At 44.6% G+C, this 24985-nt stretch overlaps 1 protein-coding gene across 1 annotated transcript in view; it reads right to left on the reverse strand.

The window, feature by feature from the left end:
- Nucleotides 1–267: 267 nt before the first annotated feature.
- Rcan2 (regulator of calcineurin 2) overlaps nt 268–24985 on the reverse strand; it is a 207235-nt gene continuing 182517 nt past the window's right edge. The window contains exons 3-4 of the mRNA XM_038343009.1: nt 22871–23042; nt 268–2660 (exon numbers count right to left, since the gene is read on the reverse strand). Coding sequence (XP_038198937.1) covers nt 2503–2660; nt 22871–23042 — 330 coding nt within the window. The 3' untranslated portion in view covers nt 268–2502. The remainder of the gene's footprint in view (nt 2661–22870; nt 23043–24985) is intronic.

The raw sequence follows: 24985 nt of genomic DNA on the forward strand, positions 1-24985 counted from the left end.
CAGCTTCCTTCCCAGTTTATTCTGGAGGATTGCCACTGGGGTTAGTTACACACATCGGTAACCTCTTAGAAAACCTCTAAGCTAGGTGGCGCTTCTCCTCGGCCCCCACTTCCACCCCCACCTCAGGAACATGCAACTCAGGCAGGCAACTCAGAAATGACACCACACAGACATTCATTCACCAGATATATTTGAACTCTAAGCTCTTTGAGCTGTACACGTGCACAAATGATTCAGTTGGTGGAAACCTTCCCCTTCCCCTGCATTGAAAACGTTTCGAACTTAAGAGTGCTGAAGGTTTGCATAATGTGCATCATGGAAGTGTCGAGCAACGCGATTGCGACTTTCTACAGTGCCGGGAGGTCCCACGGCTTTCCCGTTTCTCCCGGGGAAAGCTAACCCCTCCCTGCTCCCACGCTCAACCTAGCAAGAGAACCCCTTGATGTGCAGCAGGTTAACATCTACACATGGCAATACAGTTTGCTAAGACCTCGTTCATGGAGAACGCCTACACAACATAGTCACATCAACTTTTGCTAAACTGGAAACTTCCGCTACCGCTATTTGGAAACACAAATTATTTCCAAGGCTTTCACGCATTGAGAATTCCCCACCCTAGAACCTGCATCCTGAATATTAATGTGGATTGGAAAGTCAGCACTAGGCGGTTAGTTGACTTGTAATCAATCCATCTGCACAGCTGAGTCCAATGTTTCCGCCACTAGAGGGCACCATCTCTCCGCTATTTGTAGTCTTTCCGTTGGTCAAGGAAAAAGCAAAACCCCTCCACAACAAAGGAAAGTCAAAGCATTTGCTTATTGTACACTCCTCGGACCTGATTTTGAAGAGGAGACTTATTTTCCGTGTGGAAACTCGGGATTCCACAAGCAACTCTGTCCTCAGTCTCAACCGTACTGCACTGTGTCCAGTACTATATTGCTAAATTCACAGTAGAGCGGACTTTAATTTTCTGAGTGAGCAGTCTAGTTTTGAAGTCTCTGTCGAAACTAGCATACACCTTAGTCAAAAAAAACCACAATCATCCCTCCATCGGGTGGCTGTGTTAGTGTTCTTGTGTGTTTTTTTTTCTGAGGCTTAGGTCATGAAAGTACTAGCCCATTCTGTGGTTCATTGTATTTGCATCCAAAATTACTTGTTAATGAACAGGAATTGATGAGGCTTGACACAAGGAGCGGAAAGTATGGTTCTGTAGGTGTATCCTCTGTAATGCACTTTGGGCTAGAGAAATACAAAAGTCACACATAACAAAAACAAAGAACTTTTGAGCACATGGGCACTGACTGAGTGGGGCCGCCATCCGTTTATCCATCATCCCCTGTGCTCTGAGATGCTCAGCTGTGTCTACTCTCTGGGGTGTTAGCATCATCCAAGCTGCCTATAGCTGACACTTGGATCTTTGTTTAAAAACAGGTGATCTCGACAGCAAAGAGGTTGGCTAGTCGGTTATATATTGACACGAGACATTGCTGTACCCTTTTACAACTCAGCGTTAACCTTAAGAGCATGTTATAGGATCGGATTATCTACATTAGCATCAGAATGCATTCAGAAGCAACGCAGGTATGATGTCGTTAAGCAGCTAATGGTCGAACAATCACTAAATCAAAAACATCCAGATCTTAACCGCACAGCCCAAACATCTGTACAAATATACAAGGGGGGACAGTAATTCGGACACCGTGAGACTTTTATAATAAATAGGTTTCTCTGAAATTGGTCTCTGTGACCTGGACAAGCCTCCCCAGTGACACTGGGGAGTGCTATATGGTAGTGGTGTTCAGAATCTACTGAGGAATATCTTTGGGGCCAAGCTCAATTTTGCCTTCAGACAGAGCTATATGATGTATTGATTCAAACTGAAAATGATTCCCAGGCTTGTTGAGCTGGATGGTGCTGGGGACACCCCCTGTCTATACAGGACACGGCTGGGATTCCGTGAGGTGGGGTGTACCCTCAAATCATCAAAATAAATGCTGGTGATCGTGCACGTCCTGGGAATGTCGGGATGCAGAGGACTGGGTGAGACCAGATAGGGGGATCCCATGCAGCCAAAATCAAGTTTACTTATGGTCCTATATAAGTGGCCAGGAAAAAACACAACACCACACATCACACACACACACATACTCACACACACACACACCACACGACTGGAGCGGCTCACAAACAACATAATTGCTATTTGTTACTGATGTCAATGGCTTGGATCAACATGAGCGAACAGAGATATAGGCTGTACTGATTGTTTAATAAGAAAATACTACCTTTTTTTTCTATAACTTTCTAAGTAATAGATTATAGTTAATGGGTGTGAGTCGACTGGGAGACATGTCACCTTTCCCTAGCCCTTTTGTCCGAGAGGCTTAATTACAAGGAAGGAATCGCAAACAACCGAACACCCAGGGACTTAAAGGCAATTAATGTTTCGGACAAACAACGGGGAAGCATGATGAGAGGAGATGCGTGTCATCATGGACGTGCTCAGTTGGACACGGAAGGCGGCAGGCCGGGACGCCGGGTTTGGATGATTTTTGGCTTTGGGGAAGTCTTTGGATCCTCTTCCTCCATGTCGCTGTCACACACATGCACCACGACACTCGGGGTGGACTCAGTCCCCGCATGCAGTTCGTACTTCTCTCCTGAAAAGCAAGACATCAGGTGAGGAAGAGGGAAGGATTCTTTTGGGTTAGTTGCTGGGGTTTGTTTTTGATGTTGTTGTTATTTGTTTGGTTTGCTTTGTTGTTGTTTTTGAGACAGGGTCTCATATAGCCAGATAGCCCTAGCTGTCCTGGAACTCACTTTGGAGACCATGCTGGCCTCAGGTTCATAGAGATCAGCATGACTTGGCCTCCTGAGCGCTGGGATTAAAGGCATGCACTACCATACCCAGGCAAGGGAAGGATTCTTAAAAGCTGTCTTGGCCAGGTTTGCAAAGGAAGTAGGGCGAACGTTTTTAGGTGTGTTGGAAAGCCTGTGATCTGGCACTGGATGGAATGAGGGCCTATCAGTCACTGTGTCCTGTCTACCATCTATCAAATACCCAGCCGCCATCTGTCCACTATCAGCCACCCAACACCAAAAAAGCCACTTAACCTTTCTCGGTCACAGCAAGCTTGACTGTAAATTTCAAAACGGTACTTCCATTTTTGTCAGAGTGTAGGGACTAAATGCATCTGGCAATATGATACTTTGGCTCTTTGGTGTGCTCCAAAGGCTTGGCTTGCAGTGCTGTTGGTAATGGTATGAGTTGGAACCTCCCAGAAGGAGTCAATGGAACCCCTGGCTTCTCCTACCTCTTTCATTTCTCCGTCATGACTCCCTCCTTAGGAACTGTGCACCACAGGGCCAAGGGAGCATGGGCCAGAAGTTTTGAAACCATAAGTTAAAGATAATTCCGTTGACTGATTAGTTCAGGTGCTTTGTTACAGTGATGGGGAGCTGGGTAACAGCCAGCCAGTCAGTCATATCTGTTACTGTCTGATCCCCGGTCATGCAGCTAAGAGCTCAGTAATCTTGAGTTAGACGCTTTCCGGAGAAAGCTAGTCTTTAAATTCTCCTCCAGACACATAATACTCACAAGCACAACTGCTCTGAGGTACAGTAAGAATAGAACATAGCTTGTCCAGAGTCTGCAGTGGTTACTAGCAAATCATCATTAAGGCCCTAACTCCAAAGTCTCATTATGTGTATGTGTGTGTGTGTATTGGAGGTATGTGGGCACACAGATGTACATGTGTGGATAAACATGTGAAGTCATGGGACAATCTTAAATGCTATTCCTCAGGTAAATCTACCTTTTGCTATTGTTGTTGCTGCTGTGGCTGTGTTGAAATGGGGTCTCTCATTGGCATGGAGCTCACTGTACAGACTCACTTAGCTGGCCAGCAAGCCCTAGCCCCTGCAGTACCTAGTTTGTAAATGACCAGCCAATTGTATGTGGGTTCTGAGAATTCTAGTTCTGGCTTCTCCTGCCTCTTTCTTTTTGGTTCTTGACCTCCAAGAGGTGAGTCAGCCTTCTCTATCTTGATTCCCTCCTTAGGAACTGTGTTCCACAGGGCCAAGGGTCAAGTGCTGGTAGGCATGTTAGCAACTGAATCATCTTTTCAGACCCTGTTTTACAATCAAATCACTCCCAGGTATCTGTCTGTCTTTACTTCACCTCAGTAGGTGTTTCCCGAGCATCTCTTGTGGTCTTCCCCATTGCAGGCTATGGAGTGCTGTAAAGCAATATTTATGCCTTAACGGCATAGTTCGGTAGAATCAACAAGACCTTCAGGTACGGGAGCAAGAGAAGGTGGGTCTACGCTGTAACTTCACAACTGTTAATATCTCCACCTTCTACCCCTCCCTTCCCATCCTTCACAACTCAACAGAAAAAGACTTCAGAAAATAGTACCTCCTAGACTTGGTTACCGGCTCCCCAAGTCTCACTAGATCAAGTCCTGATGTCCATGAACTGGTCCAGGAGATTCTACGTCATCACTCACCAGTCTTCCCCCACAAACTCACCCCTGTGCCTTGTCAGAGTGACTTACACGCTACTTCCCAATCATGGCCACGTTCTTTCACCTGCCCTAGTAGCAGAGTGACCGACTTACCTGCTACCTCCTAATCATGAACCTCACATTCCTCCACCGCCCTGCTGGCTGCAACACTTGGCATTGTCTCACTTCCCTCTGACACCTCCTGAAACGTGCCCTCCTTCCAACATGGAATACCAGCCCATTCCTGAAACGTGCCCTCCTTCCAACATGGAATACCAGCCCATTCCTGAAACGTGCCCTCCTTCCAACATGGAATACCAGCCCATTCCTGAAACGTGCCCTCCTTCCAACATGGAATACCAGCCCATTCCTGAAACGTGCCCTCCTTCCAACACCTCCTGAAACGTGCCCTCCTTCCAACATGGAATACCAGCCCATTCGGGAATCTTGCCTGCTGTCCTAGGTCTGTATGGAAAGAGCCTCTACTTGATGATCAGAGCAAGTACTGTCTGTTCCCATGAAAGGGTGCAGGGTGTCAGTCATTTGTGCCACTGTGCACACGACAGTAAGCAGCAATCATGGAACAGAAGCTTGCAAGGGTGCTGACACTGAAGATGAGGGGCCCTGATGATGCTGAGGAGGAAGGCCATACCACTTAGTCACTGTTATTTGTTGAACTGTCCCCTTCAAAGGTATCAAAGTCCTAACCTCTAGTTCCTGTGGCTGTGACCACATTTGAAAATAGGGTTTTTACAGATGATAATGTTAAAATGGGGGTCACTGTGTCCACAGCCTTACAAAAAAGGAAAAGTTTGGGGAGACATGGAAACTCACACAGAGAATACCATGTGGAGAATGGATCTCTGATGTCCAAAGCCAAGGAATGACCTGAAGCTACGGAAGAGCCAAGAACGGGTCCTTCTCTAGCACCTTGGTCCTGTGCAAACCTTGATCTCAGAGCCTCCGGAAATGTCTGTCAACAAGTCTGCTTGCAAATGTCATTTGCTTTGAGGTGTTCCACAGCCTAGAAAGCTAATGGAGCCATGCATTGCTTTTTTTTTTTTTTTTTTTTTTTTTTTTTTTTTTTTTTTTTTTTGGTTTTTCGAGACAGGGTTTCCCTGTAGTTTCTAGAGCCTGTCCTGGAACTAGCTCTTGTAGACCAGGCTGGCCTCGAACTCAGAGATCTGCCTGCCTTTGCCTCCCGAGTGCTGGGATTAAAGGCGTGCACCACCACCACCCGGCCATGCTTTGCTTTTTATTGGGTCTGAAAAGTTTTATTCTTTTTAAAAAGTTGCATGTATGTGTTTGTATGCACATGCATGTTTGCGTGTTTTGGTGGGAGCAGGTGAGGAGGTCAGAGGTCAACCTTGGTCCTTGCTTTGTTGGCATCCAGGAGGGTCTATTTGCTGTTAGGTATAACAGGCTAGCTGGGCCATACCTGCTTGTTATGCCCTGTTTTTAGCTTCCATCTTGACATAGGAACACTGGGACTATAGACACACATCAGGGCTTTCTGTGGGCTCTCTTTGTGCTTTCTGTGTGCTTTCTGTGGGCTGGAGAGATCCAAGCTCAGGTCCTTGCACTTACATGGACAGTACTTCACTCACTGAACTGTCTCCTCAGCCTGAGGGTCAGGGAACTCTTTACCAGACACCCATTATCAGCATCCCACTGTGTCAGCAGGATCTTTCCCAAGTCATGACAATGGATGGTCTGGAAAACAGAGGATTATGGCCCTGAGAGCTGTGGAAGCCAAAGGGCTACAAGCAGGTAGAACTGTTGTTCTTCAGCGCACAAAGACTCTGAGTCAGACGTGCTGAGATTGCAGGAAGATAGGACTGCATCCAGTATTACATCCCCATCCGAGTCAGATGATGTGGATGAGCAGCATGGTGCCTCTCGTTGGCATTCCTGCTCATGGTGCCTCTCGTTGGCATTCCTGCTCATGGTGCCTCTCGTTGGCATTTCTGCTTGTAGTGAGCTGAGACGGAGAACAAGCAGTAATCCAGCCAGGGTTTAACCTCCTTTGAAATCACTGCAGGTGTGTTGTTGTGGTCCGTTTCATGATGGGTAAAACGAATTGTAATGAGCGGGGTTTATCACGATGATAGTAAGCAATGTAAGCCAACAGAAAATCAAAGCTCTAAGGTGGAAGTTGTGTGGATACTGCTAAGGTGGGGAGGGGGCTCTTGAAACCAGCTTTATCTGAGGGGTTCAGGAGCTGGGTCAGGGCAGCTTAGTGGCATCTCTGGGCACTGCTGGTTCTTAGATAACAAATACACACCAGCACGGGGCAGCAACACTGCTGGTTCTGATCTAGTGGAGGTGTGTGTGTGTGTGTGTGTGTGTGTGTGTGTTTGTGTGTACATGTGCATATGCGCGTGTGCACCTCATAGCCCCATGTACTTTTTGGTATTTTTCAAGAGAGACAGAAGCAAGTGATTCCTGAGCCCTCCAAGGAGACGAAAGTCTTTTTAGCAGAAAGGATTTCTTTTGGGTTCTCACACTACAAAAAACCCATATGAGGAACCCCTAAGAACCACGGTGGTCCGGTGTGCTGCTCTGCTTCTTGTGAGTGCAGAGGTGGAGCATGTGTGTGCATGCATGTGCATGTGTGTATGTGTTTGCATGAGACCACAGAAGGGATCTGCAATATCCGTGTGATGTGAAGGTTGTGGCGCGTAAGGCTGATGTGGCTGACAGCAGTGGGTGATCAGGCCAGCATGAACACAGACCCTTTTTTCATCTTTTGGCAAGAATGTTACCCTTGCTGGAAACAAGATGCCTTTCTGTAACCCAGGCTGGCCTTGAACTGGCTATACAACCTAGCTGTGTAACCCAGGCTGTCTTGGAACTCGCTGTGTAACCCAGGCTGGCCTTGAACTCACTATGTAACCCAGGGTGGTCTTAAACTCACTATGTAACCCAGGCTAGCCTGGAACTCCATTATGTTACCCAGGCTGTCTTGGAACTCGCTGTGTAACCCAGGCTGGCCTTGAACTCACTATGTAACCCAGGGTGGTCTTTTTTTTTTTTGGTTTTTCGAGACAGGGTTTCTCTGTAGCTTTGGAGCCTGTCCTGGAACTAGCTCTTGTAGACCAGGCTGGTCTCGAACTCACAGAGATCCGCCTGCCTCTGCCTCCCGAGTGCTGGGATTAAAGGCGTGCGCCACCACCGCCCGGCTCCCAGGGTGGTCTTAAACTCACTATGTAACCTAGGCTGGCCTGGAACTCACTATGTAACCCAGGCTAGCCTAGAACTCCATTATGTTACCCAGGCTGTCCTGGAACTCACTGTGTAACCCAGGCTGTCCTGGAACTCACTATGCAACCAGGCCTTAAACTTGTGATCCTTCTGTCCCAGCCTCTGAAGAGCTGTTATTTCTAGAATACTCTACCATGCATGAGAATACTTTTCCTTTTTTTCCCTTTCCTCTGTTTTCCCTTTTCCTTCCCTCTCTCCTTCCTTCTCTATTTCTTTCCTCATAATCTTCCTTACACCCTCACTTTCCTTCTTCTCTCTTTTCTCATGCTTTCCTCATTCTGCCTCTCTCTTCTTCTCTCCTATGATTTTCCCCCCACCCTTCTCAATTGCAATGAAACACACTGAGCAAAACTAGCTTTTATTACATCTTCTCTTTGCCTCGGTTAAGATAAGGACTGCTCCTCCCAGGCCCTCCTCCCTGCGCCGTGTTGGCCTCTCTGGAGTGGAGGAAGTGGGTCCCCGAATGGGACGGTAGCAGTGGGTTGTAGTGATACAGCCTCTAAGTGTGGGGTACAGCGCATCTTCAGTTACGTTCATCAAATCAGACTGCACTATGTAAGCAATGCATTCTGGCCACGGTTCCGTTAAGGCTGACATCTCATTGTGCTATTTTGGGAAACTTTGCTACTATCAAAATCCCGCAAAGCTTAACATCTGCTGACTGCCTACAAAATAAAAGAAATGGCTCTGGCCTTACTGGATTGAATTTTTCTTTTTTTGGCTTCTCTTTCCCTTTGGGCTTCAGTTAATTCTTCCACCGTGAGGGTTGACGTCAATGCTGTCACCATGCAAAGGGAACAACTGGGCTTAGATGGGGACAAAGAGCACGTCAAGCTGTATCTGCCCAGGGTGGGGACAGTCTTGCCATGGTAGAGTGAGGACAGGACATTCAGACTAGTTTCTTTGATGGGAAAAGGAAAGTATTCATTTGTCCCATGCTCCTTTTTTTTGTCTGCATTAGCTTGTTCTGTCTCCTTTGTGCAGAAAGGAGGCCGGGGCCAAAAGCCATCAAAACTGCACCAGTGAGGGTTTTCCTTTGACCTCTGCTGAGACATAAAAAACGATCTACTGTGAACAAGAATCAAATGTCCACTCAGGCCATGGACACTGACCAAGGCTTGCCTGTTATTCAAATTAGATTCCAAATTCTGTCCTCTCTCTTCTTGAACAGGTGGAGCCAGGTTGGTGACAATGTCCTAGTTCCTACATTTGAAGGGAAGGATTGTGTTGCAGGCAAGATGCTTCCAGTCACTGGTAAACAGGGTCCTGAGGGATGCTGTGTCTTCCAGTCTAAATGACACAGGAAGCCCCCATCATGCCACCTTTGACTCTAGGCTGTGACCGAGCCCCTCCACTGGTTATAGAGTTTGTAAACGTTGGCTTCTTGTAGAGGCGCGTGGGCCTGGAGATGGTGCAGAGCTGCACACGTGTGCATTAAAGCAGGGTCAAGAAGACTGTATAGGTTTTAATATGTAGAAAGGAAAAATCCTTTCCAGCAAGGGGAAAAAGAAACCTTCCTGAGACTTCAGGCTTTGGGGACTAGTCCTTGTCATGTGTCATGATGGGGTATAGATAGAATCCCTGCCCCGGGGGCTTTTATATATAGCAAAGTCTAACAGTGTAGGAGTCTTGTTCCGCTGCACCTTCTGCTGTTCTGGAGGATTTCTTCTCCTGAGCACTGATCCCCTTGTAGGAGGAGTGTATTTCCAGGCTGGTCTCACCCTGGTTGACTACTCTGTAAGCACCCACTCTTTTCCTTGCTCACATGTTAGATATAACACGGACTCTGTCTTTGCTTTGTCTCTGTTTCCTTTCTACCGCGTGTGCGTGCATGCATACATGCTTGCGTGTGTGTGTGTGTGTGTGTGTGTGTGTATGTGTGTGTGTATGTGTGTGTGTGTGCATGTGTGTGTCCTCAAGGCTTTCTCTACCAGTCCTCCAGGCTTCTAGGTGAAAATCCTTAAGTTGGGCACCTGAACGCCTGTCCCATCAACCACCACAAGTGGACAGTTCCAGGGTGTTCCTCAATAAGATTTTTAGCATTTCCACACGTGTTCCTGCAACCTCTGCGAGGCAAAGACCCCATCCGGGATGCACTTCCCGCCACCTGGAGCACTTCCTGTTGCTTTTCTCACCACAGTAACTAAATCTTCCTAAAACAGATGGAGATGCTGCCTTGTCACATGCTAATAATGTGACTCAGAGGAAGTTGTATAGCAGTTCTGAGAATTATCAGTGCCAGGGGGTTGGTGCCTATGTTCCTTGGATGGAGTGAAGTAAATTCATGTGCTCCCCCAGGATGCACAGTATTAATTACTTGGGAGAATGTAACTGTGGTCAGTGTTGCTCAAATAATCTCTGGTTTCCAGTATGACGAACTAACCCTACAGCATTTAAATAATCAAGCAGTGAAGCAATAGCGAAGGGTTTTGACTCAGTGGGTCTCAAAGAAAGCGAAAAGGCAAAGCCCAGGCTGGGTCCCAAAGACGAGTGTGTAGCTGGGCACCATGAAACCTGGTCCTGAAGACAGACCCATCCTTTCCCCCCCAAGTCAACACTTTCCATTTTCTGAATTGTCATTGGTAAATCTTTCTCCTCTCTCTCCCTATCTACGCCTCTATGTCTAAGGGACAGAAAACTGCAAGTCATTATTTTAATGAGATCTTGGATTTTTTTTTGAGGTAGTCAGAAACACTCAATTCTAATACTTAAATGTATCATCTTTTGTGGTATCCATAATTATCCCATTCAAATGATAGTTGTATACTGTATGTGTCTCTGTGTGTGTTGTTTTTCTGCCTTAAGATAGAGTCTCTCTCTATCTCTATCCAGAAGCTAGCCAGTTTCAGAAAAGCTAACCAGTCACCAAGCTTGGAAGATCTGCCCATCTCTACCTCCTTGGTACTGACTCGGTTCCAGGCACACCTAGCCATGTCTGGCATTCTTTTTTTCTCATTTTTTTATTAAAGATTTCCATCTCCTCCCCTCCTTCTCCCCCTTCCCTCCCCTCCCTCCCACCCATACCCCCACTCCTTCCCTCTCCAGGTCAAAGAGCCATCAGGGTTCCCTTCACTATGTTAAGTCCAAGGTCCTCCCAACTCCCCCTAAGTCCAGGAAGGTGAGCAACCAAGCAGACAAGGTTCACAGTGAGCCCATTCATGCTGTAGAGTCCAAGCCCATCACCGTTGTCCTTGGTTTCTCAGTCCTCCTCCACCGTCAGCCACATTCAGAGAGTCTGGTTTGGTCGCCTGTTCCATCAGTCCCATTCCAACTGGACTTGGTGGTCTCCCGTTAGTTCTGTCCCACTGTCTCAATGGGTGAATGCACCCCTCACGGTCCTGACTTCCTTGCTCATGATCTCCCTCCTTTTGCTCCTCATCAGGTCCTTGGGAGCTCAGAGAAGGAAATCAGAGAAGCGTCACCTTTCACGATAGCCACAAATAGCATAAAATATCTTGGGGTAACTCTAACCAAGGAAGTGAAAGATCTATTTGACAAGAACTTTAAGTCTTTGAAGAAAGAAATTGAAGAGGATACCAGAAAATGGAAAGATCTCCCTTGCTCTTGGATTGGGAGGATCAACATAGTAAAAATGGCAATTCTACCAAAGGCAATCTATAGATTCAATGCAATCCCTTTAAAGGTCCCATCAAAATTCTTCACAGATCTTGAGAGGACAATAATCAACTTTATATGGAAGAACAAGAAACCCAGAATAGCCAAAACAATCTTATACAATAAAGGAACTTCTGGAGGCATTACCATCCCTGACTTCAAACTCTATTACAGAGCTACAGTATTGAAAACAGCTTGGTACTGGCATAAAAACAGAGAAGTCGACCAATGGAATCGAATAGAAGACCCGGATCTTAACCCACAAACCTATGAACACCTAATTTTCGATAAAGGAGCTAAAAGTACACAATGGAAGAAAGAAAGCATCTTCAACAAATGGTGCTGGCATGTCTGGCATTCTATATTGGAGTTGGAGATTTGAACTCAAATCCTCATGCTTTAAGAGCTAGGGCTCTTACCCACTGAGTCATCTCTCTAGCCCCTCTGGTGATATTTTGTGCGCTACACTACTGATGTCAGGATGTAGACTGAGTGAATATCTACTAGTTAATGCTCAATAAATACACGATTGATTTACAGAGGCCACTGAGCTGTTAATAATTACCCGTGTAAAGTCCAGTATACACCTGAGGCATCTGGGAACCACTGTAGTAGGATAGAAGACCAATAAACTCCTCTGGCATTCAACATGCACTTCAAATATCCATGTAGAGCCTGAGAAAGCAATCTCTTGGGTAGGTTTTACTCTTTCAAAAGACTCTGCTGTACAGTTGAACACTTGAGAAGCCAGCACAGGGTACAAACTCCTGCTTCAAGAAGACATAGCAAATTCCCAGAGCTGGGGTGGGGGAATATGGCCCTGGTCCTGGGCAGTACCCATCAACATGAAATGAAGCTCTCAGGAAACTGAGAGGGATGGAGCCAACAATGAGTATGCCATATACTAAGCAGAGGCACACTGAGGCAGCCTAAGATTTGGCCTATGTAGTCAGAAGAGGCTGCAGACACACACACACACACACACACACACACACACACACACACACACTAGGTCAAGGTTAACGAAACCTCTGAACAGGTTAATAGGTTACAGTGTGCTTTTAAAAAGTACTTAGGTACTACATAAAGAAAAAGAAACTGGGTATAGACAGTCATAGAAAAAATAAATAGTTTAATAATAATAGTAAGGTCTTTAAAGGATGAATAAAGTGATTTAAAAAGAATACGCCACATAAGGATGGAAAATACACAAGGCATCTAAATCCTGTATGATACTTTGTTGACTCTGAACTTTTAAAATGCTAATGTACAAAAACAACAGCTGCCAAGAGAAACTGGAGTATGAAAACTAAATTAAACCAACCTATAGATTTTAAGAGTGTCTTAACTTCAAAATGGAAGTCAGAAAAATACATTGTGTTTGGGAGAGTTTTTGCGTTTGTTTCCACAGGAAACAAAAAGTTATGGTTTTCTTCAAAATTAATAAAGATCTGATTTTATTGTGGGAGACCTCCTAAGGATATTGGCTTCAGACATGAGGTAAAAAGCCAAGAAAGACTACAGGTTAGGTGATGTATATGCTGATCCCTCAACAAGGGAACAGCTTTGAGACTGGATGAAATATGACAAATCTTGTTGGCTACAGAATCTTCATGACTTATTATTATATACCATCCTTTCATATGACATTGATAGAGGTTTGGTTATACAGTCCAAATATATTATAAGCTCACAGATGCCTTTTGCCTGCTCAAACATAGAATAAAAAATCATCTTTAGCTTACTTATACATCCTATATATTTCATATTTGTGTTAATGCAGATATGTATGTTATCTTTAAAAGTTTGTGTGTTTTCAGAAAAAAGGACAGACACCAATAAAGACATGAAGTCCAGGTGATCCAGACTCTTAGAATGCCTCTGTTACAGTTTCCTTAAAATTTTGCATCCAGAACAACATCAGAGCTCCTTGTTGAGATGGTCTAGCCTCACAAACTCCCCAGCCAAGACTTCAGAGAAGCTCTACATTTTTCACATCACACAGAGACTAAATAAAAACTAATACAACTAGCTCTCCCGGGAATTGATCATTATCCCATTTTTTTCATGGTACCATAAAAATGTCATTGCCTCCAAACAATAAGAAGCAATCTAGAGAACCCTACTCATATTCCTAAGAGGTAGAGTGGGTGGTTTTTGATCATTCTGTGGGTTATGTATATTTGTCATCATTTAGGGGGTTGGTTTCAAGCTATTATTGGTTATGGTCAGGAAAAAAGCTTAAGTAAGGATCTCTTTCAGGAGGAAAAGGGGGGATATAGTATAGAAATAATGGGGTAAAAGGGTGGATTGTTGAGTCTACTTTTAAATAACCACTAGTCTTAAATAGTTTATATTGGTATGGATTTTTATATGTTAATGTAAATTTAAGGTTATTTTTGTTATACTGTATATATGCTTCTATTGTTGTTTAAGGTATTGTACAGTCCATTTAAAAATACAATGTAATGTTCTAGTCCTTAAAAGCTATTATTACAAACTGTTTAGGATAATTAAGAAATGTAGGTTAATAGTCAGCCAAACTTGTAATCATGTAGGTATGTTTTCAATATTAAGCAAACATATTTTTAGATAGATAGGAGGTCTTCAAATGCTTCAGAGACCTACAGAATAAGGCAACTAAAATGTTTTAATAACATAAGGCTTTTCATGACAGGGAGACACATCTGCTTCTGACAGCATCCATTTACTTTGAAAAGATGATGCACATTGAAAAGCCTCCATGTGAAGCTTGTTTTTATTTGTGCCAAATTTAGCCACTGGGGGAAAATACTGCCCTTGCCTTGACTTTTGAATCAAATTGGACAAGCAGGACACAAAAGAACGCAACCGACAGACATTGCCAAGACAAGTAGAACAGCCTTGCTTCACAGAAAAGTCTGTCAGATACTCTAGGCCTGTAGACCAAAGATGGATACTCCAACATTCTAGAGAACCTTGGTGTAATTGTCCAGGCAGCCAGATGTCTCTATCATTTCTTAGTTTCAGAAGTTGCTTGTTCTGCACTTCCTATTTAATCAGTAATATTATATCCTTATTGGATCTTTGATGGAGTTGAAGATAAGATAGTTATAGTACAGTTTGACTTAACAAATTCAATAAAGAAACTCACAAAAGAGGTATAAATATGTAACATTAAGAGATATAAAAGCTTAAATTCTTATCCAAGAAAATGGTCTGAGGTTTAAAAAGATATTTTTTAGGATGATAATAAAAGTTATGATTAAAAAATGGTTTAGGCATAAATCTTTGAACTCACTAAGATAGGGTAGATAATACAGAACTTTCTCTGAAATTGCCAAATATATATGGAGTAAACATTGTGAATATACTTCTGACTTGGAATTGTTCTTATTATATATAATTTTACTCTGGTAGAGTTAAAACCTTTTCTTTTTATTTAGACAAAAGGGGGAAATGTTGTGGGATGTTTGTACACTGTGTGAAGGTGTATTGTTGTGATTGGTATAATATAAAGCTGAACAACCAACAGCTAGGCAGGAGCTATAGGTGAAACTTCTGGGCAGAGAAAGAAGATTAATCTAAGTGCAAATAGGAAGTGAGACACATGGAGGAAGCAGGATGGCCAATACAGAGATAAGGTAAAAAGCCAGGAGACAAAACAAAGATTAATATGAATGGGTGATTTAAAGTATAGGAACTAGTGGAATAAGCCTAAGCTAAAGCTGAGCTTTCATAATTAATAATAAGTCTCTATGTTATTATTTGGTAGCTGGCTGATGGGACAGCTAGTTTATCCTGGTTAAAGAATGGCACATGTTCTCTGACCCACTCTGGTACTCTTCCAGTATTTGAAGTAGCCCAAGTTCCTGGGGTTCTTTAGAAAAGATGATGATGATGATGATGATGATGATGATGATGATGATGATAGAGGAAGAAGAGGAGATGCCAAATGATCAACAATATCTTGCTTCTCCTCTCATTCTGAGAGCAGCTGGGTCTCCTCTTTGTCAGTGCTGACTCCCTTTGGGTTGTACCCAGAGCTTCCTGTAAGTCATGTGTGTATTCTCACACCTGTGCCTTGGGTCCCTTCCTACTGAATCTGTGGTCACAGACTCACCCATGAATGTTCCTCTACAGTGTGACTTTTGTTCTAGCTTTCTCACTCGTGCTGAAACACTGTTTAGAGCAGGAATCTGCTTCACTTACTATAGGTCACAGAAAGCTGGATTCCTCCTTAAACTCAGTAATAGCTCTGCTATTGAGCACTTACCCCATTCCAGACCAGGGCTAAGTCTCTGTGTAAGTCACTTTTAAAGAATAATACCTACTATACAGCGTTGTGACATCATGACTAATGGGGCAGGAGGATAAGGAACTTGCTTCAGGTCATAGAGAACATAGAAGATACAATCTAGAGTCAAACTCATACCTTGAGTTTCTGCCATTATCTCAAAGCAAGAGGAGGGTCTAAATTCATGGTAGATATTCTTTATAGCTGGAAGAGATCAGGCACTCTGAGGGGAGGGCACTGAACACTTGCCTACTTACAAGGTTTAAAATGTTTTTTTAAACACTCATGCATTTATTTTGTGTATATATGTGGATGTGCATGCATCAGTGGACAGCTTCCAGAGGTCAGTTCTCTCCTTCCACCATGGACCTGCAGAATGATCAGGTCATCCGGCTTGGTAACCAAGTCTTCTATCCACTGAGCCGTCTCACTGTCTGGTTCACAAGACAACACAACATCAGGGAAAGAACACACTTTTAAGGAACGGTAGGGAGGACAGGAATTACAGAAGCATTTCAGAGAATTCCAGTTGCTTCTAAAGGGTTTCTCTGATTCTTTGATGTTTGCACAAGTTTATATTTAATGTTGGCCAGCCCTGGAGAAGAGCAGAGTGCTCCAGTTCAGGCTGGGCACTGCTATGTCACCGTTACTGTGCAACGGTGAAAGGACCGAGTGGTGCCGAGTGACTTCCTGACAGAGGTGGGTGTGACAACAACTCGTGATAGGAAAACCGTCACTCACCTAGATGGTGAGCTTTCTCCCTGCCTGTCCCACCTCTGAAGATGGTGAAAGAACAAAAAGAAGAACTCCCAGGGAATTTATTAGGAGAGCTGTTTTACCTCTTCCAGAGGTTCCTCCTTCATGCTGAATCGTGGTGGCCATTTATCTTTGGTAGGACCCAGGGAACTTCACAGGACGTATCCTTAGACCGAGGGCCCAAATTTATGGTACAAAGATGGAGGAGGAAGTACAGATGAAATAAGTCCAGGAGGGTTTTACACTGCCACTCGCAGGACTAAAGATACACCCAGGGAACATGTGGAGAAGAAAGGGCTCCTTTCCATGTGTAGCCCTTCAGGGTAAACTCCTGGAGAGGACACAGAAGGTGATGGACACCTGTTGGAGGGTGAGCGCTACAGATCCCCTGTGTACGGAGCCATGGTTGGAGACCATGCTGACTGGGAATGGGGGATGCTGGTTGCTGCATGTGCGGTTCATGCCTGTGGTCAGAGTATAGCCATCCTGAAGTGTGCAGTGAATCTTCCTGCAATATTCATGCCATACACCCCAAATATAGGTGCTCATATATATTTGAAAAAGAATTGTCCTTACCACTGAATCAGAGCTTGGAATAGATATGTCTTCCTCGTGAGTTATATTAATTAGTGGCAGATACTTTCCACTTGAGGGAAACGGGGTGCTAAGCAGCTACCACAGCAGAGATTCTTTACTATGACATGTTTTGATAGAGTAGAATTCGGGTGGGGGGATCTAAATATAGCCAATGTGGGCAACTTGAAACTGAAGTACCATTTAAAACCCTCCTCTGCAGTTAGCTAAAATTGATCTCGCTAAGCAGAGCTAAAAATAGCAGGAGGGGAGAAGGAAATAGACAATGTTTTCCTCTCTCCCTGCAGGCATTCTCAGTGGCAATGAGCATGACCTTCTGCGCCCTCCAGAGAGCAGAACAAAGGGCTGGCAATTGGCATCTGCTCAGACCCTCATCCTGTTTAGCTGGGTGGCAGGCCCTCTCTTCGCCATTTCTGTCCACTGTTTTTGTTGGGTTTGTGATTTTATTTTCTCTCTCTTTCCTACTACATTATGAAAAGAATAAGCCCTGTACTGCTTCTCAAATTAGTAATAGCAGATATCATAAAACACATAGAAATGGATAGTGTTAGCTCATTAACTCACCTCCAGGTCAGAACCCATGTTACTGCCTCTGGATCAGAAGCACAGAAAGCCCTCATTTTATAGAGACTGTGAAGACCTCATGAACAAAGAAGAAGGGAGCAAATTCTGTGCTATAGCACCCCCCAAAAAAACCTGGGGTATGTGCAGTGGATGGTAGCTAATGCAGAAACTTTAAAGTTATCAAAGTGCAGAGAGTAAATGTCTGTAGAGTACTCAGCCACAAGGGACATCTATCCATACACCCTTTCCCAGAATTTGGGGATTCAAAATTTGGGCGGGGGGGAGAAGGAGGTAGAAAGATTATAAGAGTGAGAGGTGGAAAGGATAGAGTGACAGGTGTCTTCTGGATATTACTTGACCTCTGCCCTCATGAGCTCACAGGAGCTGTAGTTGACTTCACAGGACCAAGCCAGGCAACATTTGAGAAAGGAGAGGAAAGAAGCTCAGGGACACCCAGCCACGACGAGGAGGCTATGAACTGTTGGCCTCTGGGGCGGTGTGACTCTGTTTCCTTTAAGGGTGTGGGCCCTGGTATACCGATTAATTGGCAGAAGACAGCCGAATATCCATGAGTATGTGGACAGCCCACAATGTAACTCTGTGGGTTACTAAACGAAAGGTCTACAACTTTGGAATGGGTGGGGAGGAAGAGGGAGGATCTGGGAAGAGTTATGAAGAGGAGTGGAGGTGAATATGGTCAGATTACTTTGTATGAAATTCCCGAAGAATTAATAAAAATATTATATTAAAAATAACCTGGAACTCAGGGTTTGAGTTATAATTTGTCCCTGAAATGATACTGCGAAAGGATTAAAGAAATAAACTTTATGAAATCATTTTTAATGGCAATGCTGGAAGTCCTTTTGTTACTGCAAACATTAATTAACTGCTATCTGACACAGTCTGGCTAGAGCCACAGAAAGCAGCAATTTGCTGCTGAAGACACCATCTCTAAGCAGCCTAATATCTGAGGCATAGATTTATTTATTCATTCAGCTATCCGATATTTATTGAATATCTACTATGTGCCAGGTACAACCGGGAGCTGAGAATGCCAATGTGAGTAAGGCATAAACATTCCTTTTTAAAAAGTCAGGGAAGAGTCAACGTTGAACAACAGGGAATGTCCACAAAGAGTTCAAAGAAGACAACTATTGTCTACTACCTGTCTGTCTGTCTGTCCATCTGTCCGTCATGCATCCATCTATCTATCCATCTATCTATCTATCTATCTATCTATCTATCTATCTATCTATCTATCTATCTATCTATCCATCCATCCATCTATCTTTCTATCATCGTCTGTACGTCAGTCTGTGTCTGTCTGTCTATCTATCTATCTATCTATCTATCTATCTATCTATCTATCTATCTATCTATCATTTGTCTATTATCTATCAATCTATCTATTGACTGTCATCTATCTATCTATCTATCTATCTATCTATCTATTATCTATCTATCTATTATCTATCTATCTATCTATCTATCTATCTATTTATCTATCTACCTATCTATCTATCTACCTATTCCGCTGTGACACCTTGTTGGGGAAGATGTAGGGAGTGTCTAGTCTTGATCCCTCTATGTTGAGCCTGAGATAGCCTGTGCTATAGCACAGTCACACATTGGATCAGTGCAGCAGTATTGGGAAGGGTTTGGGTGATGATGACTGAGCACCAATGAATGGATTAATGCCTGTCTCGTTTCCATGAGACTTAGATCAGTTACCACAGTGTGGGCTGTTATACAACATGCCCCAAACTCATAGCCTCTGTGGGTTTGTTTTTGTTTCAAAGACAGGGTCTCACTTTATAGATATGAAAGAATATAGGTCAGGAACTGCTCTGTGGACTCGGCTGGCTCAGACTCACAGAGATCCTCCTGCCTCTGTCTCCCAAAGCCTGGGAATAAAGGATTGCTCTCCCACACCTGGCTGCCTGTGTTGTCTGGATGACACCTGAACTGAGCAGATGTTGACATTAGGTTCCTGGACTTCCTAGCTTCCAGAACCACTAGCTGAAACAAACCTCTTTCTTTTTATAAATCATCGAGTCTTGGGTGTTCTGTGTCAGCAACAGAGAAGTGATATTCATGGCCTCTAATATGACCTCTGTGATATTTTCGGCTTCATTATTGGATACAAGTCATTTATCCACATGGGATGTGGAAGCAACGAGAAACAGCCTCAAACTACTGGCAAGGAATGCAGACAATAATGCCCCAAAAATCCATCCAGGTGGCAGATGTGCCAAGGACAATACCAGTTTGCCCTTGTAGAGGAGGAAACCATGGATACTGGCAACCCTGGCATTTGCTATTGCACATGGCCATGAATAGGCCCATTGTTGTGCACTCTGCACACTTGATCAGGCTTTCTGGAAGGCTGGCATGGTGTTGAAGATCACCACCAGCTCAGGGTTAGAACAGAAGTTACCCAGTGCTCTCAAGTACAACAGGCCTAAAGTTGGTGATACTCCATAACAGAAGAGCATCTGGTCAAGGGGCGGAGCTTCGCTGCCTCGAATCAGAAGAGGCTCAGAAACCATCCAGCTGTACCACCCTGGGGAAGCCCATCTGCCTTCCCACAGCTTCATCCTGTAGTCTGTGACATTGGGTGACATTAGTTCCAGGGCACTTGCAAAATGGGATGAGGTACATTTATGTGAGGCAGGAAGGTGAAGGTCATAGGTTACCCACGTTTGAATGCTGTCAATAGCTTTTGCTCAACTCTCACAAGAATCACCCTCCTTTCCTTACTGTCTGAGGTCATTTTCTCCCTACTTCCTCTGTAGCAGGTTCCATAAGTATCCCTACCAGGGCCCAATCCCTGCTCCCGGTGTCCCTTCTTGCTGTCTTTTAGGTCACACTTGTCCTTGAGAATCACTTCCAGACCCCGGACTGTGAACCAGTAAAGGTGACTGAGTCTGCCCCTCACCCCTCTGTACCACTCTCTGTTGGCACTGACTCCAAATAAAAGTTCACATCCTTGATAAAAACAGAAAGCGACTAGACTTTCTAGAATTTCACTGGATTATCAGCCCCAAGTAGGTGGAGCACAGAGCAATCGAGCTGTGATCTCAGTACATTTTATACCAAGGGGCCACTTCGGTAAAGAGGAAAGACCAGGATGGAATATGGCTCAACGCTTACCGTGTAAACATGAGCACCTGACCTCCGGGACCCTTGTGGGCATGGTGGTGCACGTGTGTAATCTCAGTGCTGGGGAGGTAGAGACAGATGGATCTCTGTCAGACTCACTGGTTAGTCAGCTTAGTTACTTGGTGAGCTCCAGGCCAGGAGAGATTCTTTCTCAACAAACAAACAAACAAACAAACAAACAAACCCGAAAGCAGAAAAGGCAGATGGTGCCGAAAGAGCAGTACTGGAGTTTGACTTCTGGCCTACACACACACACACACACACACACACACACACACACACACAGAAAGAGAGAGAGAGAGAGACAGAGAGAGACAGAGACAGAGAGAGAGAGAGAGAGAAAGAGAGAGAGAGAGAGTTGTAGGATGATGTAAGTGAAGGATGATGAGCCCAATCCTGAGTGTGTTCTCAGCAATTAATGTTTCACCCTGGGCCCCCCCAGTCTCCAGTCCTGTAAAATGCAAGTCAGCCAGCCTGGGGCTTGGTGATTCTACAGGAAGTACTATTTGCTAATATGCAGAACAATTATCTAGACTGGTCAATCGTGTGCTTGCTCATGCTGAGTCAAGCTGGCACCCCGCAGGATCCCTTGGGCGGGAGAGGCTTCCTGCTGTGAAGGGTAATGACTGGCTTGAGCAGACCTGACTTTGCATATGTTACCATGCTACCGTCCCCACAGCCAAGGCCCTCCTTGGGTGGAGACTTTGTAGATTCAGGACACTAACCAGTGAACCAGACACTCATAAATCCATCCCCTTGTTCACCAGTCCATTCTACGCACCCGCTGCTTCCCACAGTGGCTCTCTGAGGGTGAAATCAGGGCCATTTCTAAGGCCCCAGAAGCCAAGTGGCCCACTGGTTCACCAGGAAAAGCTTCCTTCTGAGGAAGGCCCCACACCCAACGGGCAGTCATTCTCACAGGGAATGATTTAATCAAATCCCCCATCTTCATCTGAGAACACAGTAGGCTGACCTTTTCTTCTTGGGAATTTCCTGGTTTTAGCACGGAGATCCCACATCCCAGGAATCTTTCCATCCTTGGCAAACAAGGACCGTTGCTCACTCTTATTCCCATGGCTGACAAACTATGGAGTCTATGAGAATCTGGGTTTCTGGGATGGGGGAATCTGGATCAAATGGGAGGTTTCTGAACTTTACCTCTCTTAAGGGTTGTATTTTCCAAGTCCCAGTCACCCTGGAAGAACCACCAGCACAAAGAGCTGACTTAAGAGCCGGTCTTCATCCCCCATCTCTACAGGACTAGTTTTAGCCCCTCCCATTTCTTCTCCTTGTAGAAGACAAGGAAAAGTCATTTGGAGTACAAAGAAGCCTCGCCAACTGAAATTGGAGATGGTATCACCACTGGGTGTAAAATCTGAAATAACATCAGCCAAGTGCAGCGAGAGATATATACGAGAATGATAACAGCAGCTGTGATGGTGATGCAAAAACTCGGGAATAATTCAAACATCTGTCCAGAGAGGAGAGGGAAAGTAAAGTATGGCAGCAAATACCTGTGACTGGAATGAGCAGATAAGCTGAAATATATCAACATTGGAACAAGGAGGATATCCTCTCTCTCTCTCTCTCTCTCTCTCTCTCTGTGTGTGTGTGTGTGTGTGTGTGTGTGTGTGTGAGAGAGAGAGAGAGAGAGAGAGAGAGAGAGAGAGAGAGGCTGCTATCACTGACTTCCTGCAGGACTTGGAGCTTCATTTTGATAAGGAGGATGTCTCTGCACAGAGGATGCCAGGGTGCATACTGATATCTGTAGAGGTAATAAAACTGGTAAAGCAGCATGGTAGCCTCTTACCAGCTGAGAGAACATCTTTCTCTGCAGACCTCAGGATGCACAGAGAAATCCCAGCACTGGGTGCTGCCTCTGCATTAAAGTCCTGCACTGCAACCCAGAACCAGAGTTTTCCTAGTGCAGCCCCTGCATTGCTCTGCAGAAGGCACAGAGCTGGGCACTGCATTCCTATCCATCATCCTCCCTCCCACTGTCCAAGGGGAGCAAGGACTCCATTAGAAATGCAGGATGGGATTGGGAAACCTTTGCGTGCAAGCTCGTTCATTTTTGTGTGGCAGTTCTCGGTTGCTGACACATGCTTAGTTTTAAGAAGGGCGTCACACTCACCTGGTCCTAGTTTGGCCACGGCATAAAGGAGGTCATAGTTGAGGACCGGCGTGGCATCGCTGATGGGCTTCCAGCCCACAGGAGGAGACGAAGGGGGCGAGATGAGGAACTGTTTGGCCGGCTGTGGGGGTGCCAAATGCAGTTTGTCTCCGTCTGTCTCGGGGGTCTGGACCTTTCAAACAGAGGAGAACGAGACATGATTTTCCGTGCCTTCCGCTGGGCAGGGCTTCACCGATGACCAGGCATCAGTGGCAGTCCCACCTAGCTGCACTCCATGAGCTCATATTCTGAGCTGGTACTAACACCGCAGTTGCCATCCTTTGCTAAGCACTAGGGTCGTCTCAAGGGCTTCCGAACGTGTTGCTGAGCCCTGCCCTGGCAGTATGCTGTGAGCGATCGTGAGGGTGTACATGATGTTCTTCCTTGGGGACCATCTCCCTCCCTCAGCTTCTTGTTTTGTTTTTGTTTTTTTGTTAGGCTCCATTATACACTGCTGCAGCTCTACTGAGCTCCCAACCCAGATGTTCTTAACTTGTGCCCTGCACCCCCTTTTGGCAGTTGAATGACACTTTCACGGGGGTCACTTAAGATCATCAGAAAACACAGATATTATCTACATTATAATTTATGTTAAAAAGCAATATCACAGTTATAAAGTAGCAAAGAAAATAATTTTATGATCAGTAGCCACCACAACATAAGGAACTGTAATAAAGGGTCATAGCATTAGGAAGGCTGAGAATCACCACCCTAACCCTTCCCATTGCCCTAAGGATACTATGCACCCCTTAAATAAAGACTAGCCCTGTAGTCTCCTACTATCCCCTGGTGGTGGTCAGACTGTGTCTACGTCTGTGGGTTCACCTATTCTATGAGAATGGGACCATAGAGCAGATGAGCTTTTGTGTCCAGCTTCTTAAAGGCTCATTATTTGGTGACAGATTATCAATATTTCTTTTTTAAATTTTTTTCCATTCTTTTTTTACTCTCTCTCTCTCTCTCTCTCTCTCTCTTTCTCTCTCGTCTTTTTGAGACAGGGTTTCTCAATGTAGCTTTGGAGCCTGTCCTGTAACTCTCTCTGTAGACCAAGCTGACCTCAAACTCACAGAGATCCGCCTGTCTCTGCCTCCCAAGTCCTGGGATTAAAGGTATGTACCACCAATGTCCTGCCTCAATATTTCTTTTTATACTGAATAATATTCCTTTGTACAAACATACCACAGTCTCTTTATCCCTTTATTTGTTCAATAACCTTAGGTTGTTCTCACTTTTGACTTTTTGTGAACAGTGTCCTATGAATATTGTTGCCTACGTATTTGTTTGAATTCCCTATTTTTAGTACCTAGAGGAGTATTGTGGAGTCACATGGTAGCTCAGTATTATCTTTTAATAGAACCTAATCTATCCATCCTATACTGCATATACACATACACACACACAGTCTTTTGGTTTTGAGACAGGATCTCACTATATATCTCAGGCTGGCCTTGAATGCAAAGTCTCCCTGCCTCAGGCTCTACCATGCTGGAATTACAGGCACACACCATCACTACTGATCCTGATGCAGGTTTTAATAAATGATGGTTGATATTTGTCCTAGCTACATGGATTTGTAAGAGATGTAGGGTTTTAGCAGGAGTCTGAGGCTGATGCCTGGGATCTTTTTACTGTGCCATATTTGTGCAGTCCAAAGTTGGAACCACAATCACAGATCATTTGCAAGGTGACTGTTGCCTAGTGATGGATGAGGCCTTGATAGAGATAACAGATACTGACTGTGTAGGGCTATGAGCCTCGTGAGCATCCCCAAGAACTACCCATCCCTCTTTAGGACAGTGAGCTTTTGGTTTTGCAAAGCATAAAATTAGTTTTCACAGATTGATAGCTCTTTGTTAGGAGTCTGAATCATTAGATAGTTTTAGCAGACTGTAAAACCTATCATTTAAATTTTAATCATAACCCTTTTTAGGAAGGTTAGGAGTCCCTGTGATGAGATCACTTTTATTGCATGCAGCTCTTAGCTGGTACTGTGCCTTTCCCAGAGTCCTAGCACTGCTGCAGTCTTCCCTGTCATCATCATGGAAGCTGTATGAATTGGTGATGTCATCAGCCCAT

This window comes from Arvicola amphibius, chromosome 9, assembly GCF_903992535.2.
Source record: "Arvicola amphibius chromosome 9, mArvAmp1.2, whole genome shotgun sequence".
Classification (NCBI taxonomy): domain Eukaryota; kingdom Metazoa; phylum Chordata; class Mammalia; order Rodentia; family Cricetidae; genus Arvicola; species Arvicola amphibius.